The sequence below is a fragment of the Branchiostoma floridae genome, chromosome 1 (genome assembly GCF_000003815.2).
Source record: "Branchiostoma floridae strain S238N-H82 chromosome 1, Bfl_VNyyK, whole genome shotgun sequence".
Taxonomy (NCBI): Eukaryota; Metazoa; Chordata; class Leptocardii; order Amphioxiformes; family Branchiostomatidae; genus Branchiostoma; species Branchiostoma floridae.
The window spans coordinates 10,453,599-10,455,280 of record NC_049979.1 but is presented as its reverse complement, the minus strand read 5'-3'; the positions used below and the strand labels follow the sequence as shown (position 1 = coordinate 10,455,280).

General features: G+C 39.9%; 1 protein-coding gene across 1 annotated transcript in view; it reads right to left on the bottom strand.

The window, feature by feature from the left end:
- Window positions 1-1,682, bottom strand: part of LOC118414898 — an 8,997-nt gene that overhangs the window by 5,765 nt on the left and 1,550 nt on the right. The window contains exons 4-6 of the mRNA XM_035819193.1: window positions 1,261-1,362; window positions 784-908; window positions 117-294 (exon numbers count right to left, since the gene is read on the bottom strand). Of these exons, the coding sequence (XP_035675086.1) occupies window positions 117-294; window positions 784-908; window positions 1,261-1,362 (405 nt within the window). The remainder of the gene's footprint in view (window positions 1-116; window positions 295-783; window positions 909-1,260; window positions 1,363-1,682) is intronic.

Below are 1,682 nucleotides of genomic sequence, written 5' to 3'. Positions count from 1 at the left end.
TAAATAGGGACCCCTACTGTCAAAATTGTATGAAAATGACTTCCTTATGCTCCTCATATCTCTTCAAACAGATCATCTTCCAAGTTTAAGGATAATGTCCCTATCATGTGACATACCTGAACACAGTCCCTATGCAGCCATGTCCTCTTACAGCATGGAGTCTTTATCACATTGTGAGATGGTTTTGGCTTGAGATGGTACATGCAGATGGGGCACACAGGGTTCTTCTCAGGAGTGTCCAGGATCATGTCCTTCGAAATCTTCTGCATAGGACGATGCTCCTTACAGTAGGACCTGAGTACGAGGGAAAAGTACATCAGATGGGACTGCCTAGCTTAACTGTCAAAGTTTTTTGCACAACAATTGTAACAGGTATATTGCAAAGTGTAAGCCTACTTGCTAGTTACATTGATTAAGTAACATGTGCAATATGGATAGAGCACACTATATTAACGTGTTATATACCGGGTATGTGTGTGTGCACAGTACACAGCAACATATGCGGATTCTTTTAAGTCATTGTTTTGCAGTTTTTTATTTGCATGTAGGTGTATATTTATTGGCCTAGATGGACAGAGATCATGTCTGGACAATAAATAAGTAGATGAAATGTCAAGTTCTACTTGCCTTGGATATACATGACTATTATTTGCTCAGAAATATACTGCCATGTATTGTGAAGAAGAACTAGCACTTCATTTAACGAAGCTGTGGCACACAACTCTTTGATTGTTACACTGAACACATTATCATTGTGAGAGATTAAAATGTGACTTTCCCTACTTAAAGTCATCAAAGAATAGATGCAGAGTTCCATTCTCCATCCCACATGGCAGGTGAAACATCATCCTGCATTTCTTTGTGCAGCACCCGATAGTTGCACCTTTCTGTTCGCAAAAGTTGCACTTCTGCAATGACAAACAACAAATAAATGTATTTGCGAAATCATCCACAGGTACATTACATATCAATTTTCCATTTCATCCTCGTCATTAAAAAAACTGGGTTATTCCAACTATTCCATCAAACAACAAGCGTGCGTTCAATTTTGCTTTAGTTTATCATTGATTGTGATCATCAAATATTGTGATACAATGATTTCTACGTTATCGTTTTGCATAGTGTCACCACTAGGACTTCATGAAAGGCAATTGTTGGGCCAAATGTGAGTTCTTCAACTATTAGATTAAGGCACAACAACAATGCAAAAATGCAACAACGTAGCATGCAAAAACAAGTCACTGATAAGATGACTCCTACCAGTCGTAGACCTCTCCTATACTCCTTTATGACCTCCTGTTCTCTGAATCCATAGATACCCTCCTCTTCCCCTCCCTCCTGGCGAATACCTGATGACAACAGCTGAAAAACACAAAGAGAAAATTCCTCTGTGCATCACAAAATTAACGTTGGGACGCTGGCCTGTATTTAGACTTAGAGTTCTGAGTTCGAACAGGTCTCAATGTTATGCCCCTGGGAAAGCACTTCACATCAAAACACTGTCGGACACTCACCAATCGACTCTGGTGTAAATGTACATAGCTTTGGCAAGGGACATCCCTTGGAGATGAAGGTAAAGAAAGGAGGTCTAGTGCTCTAAAAGAGCAAGGACGTTACATGTAACGTCCTTGAAAAGAGCCACACCTCAATCACATTTTAGAAGCCATCACACCTACTGGTAT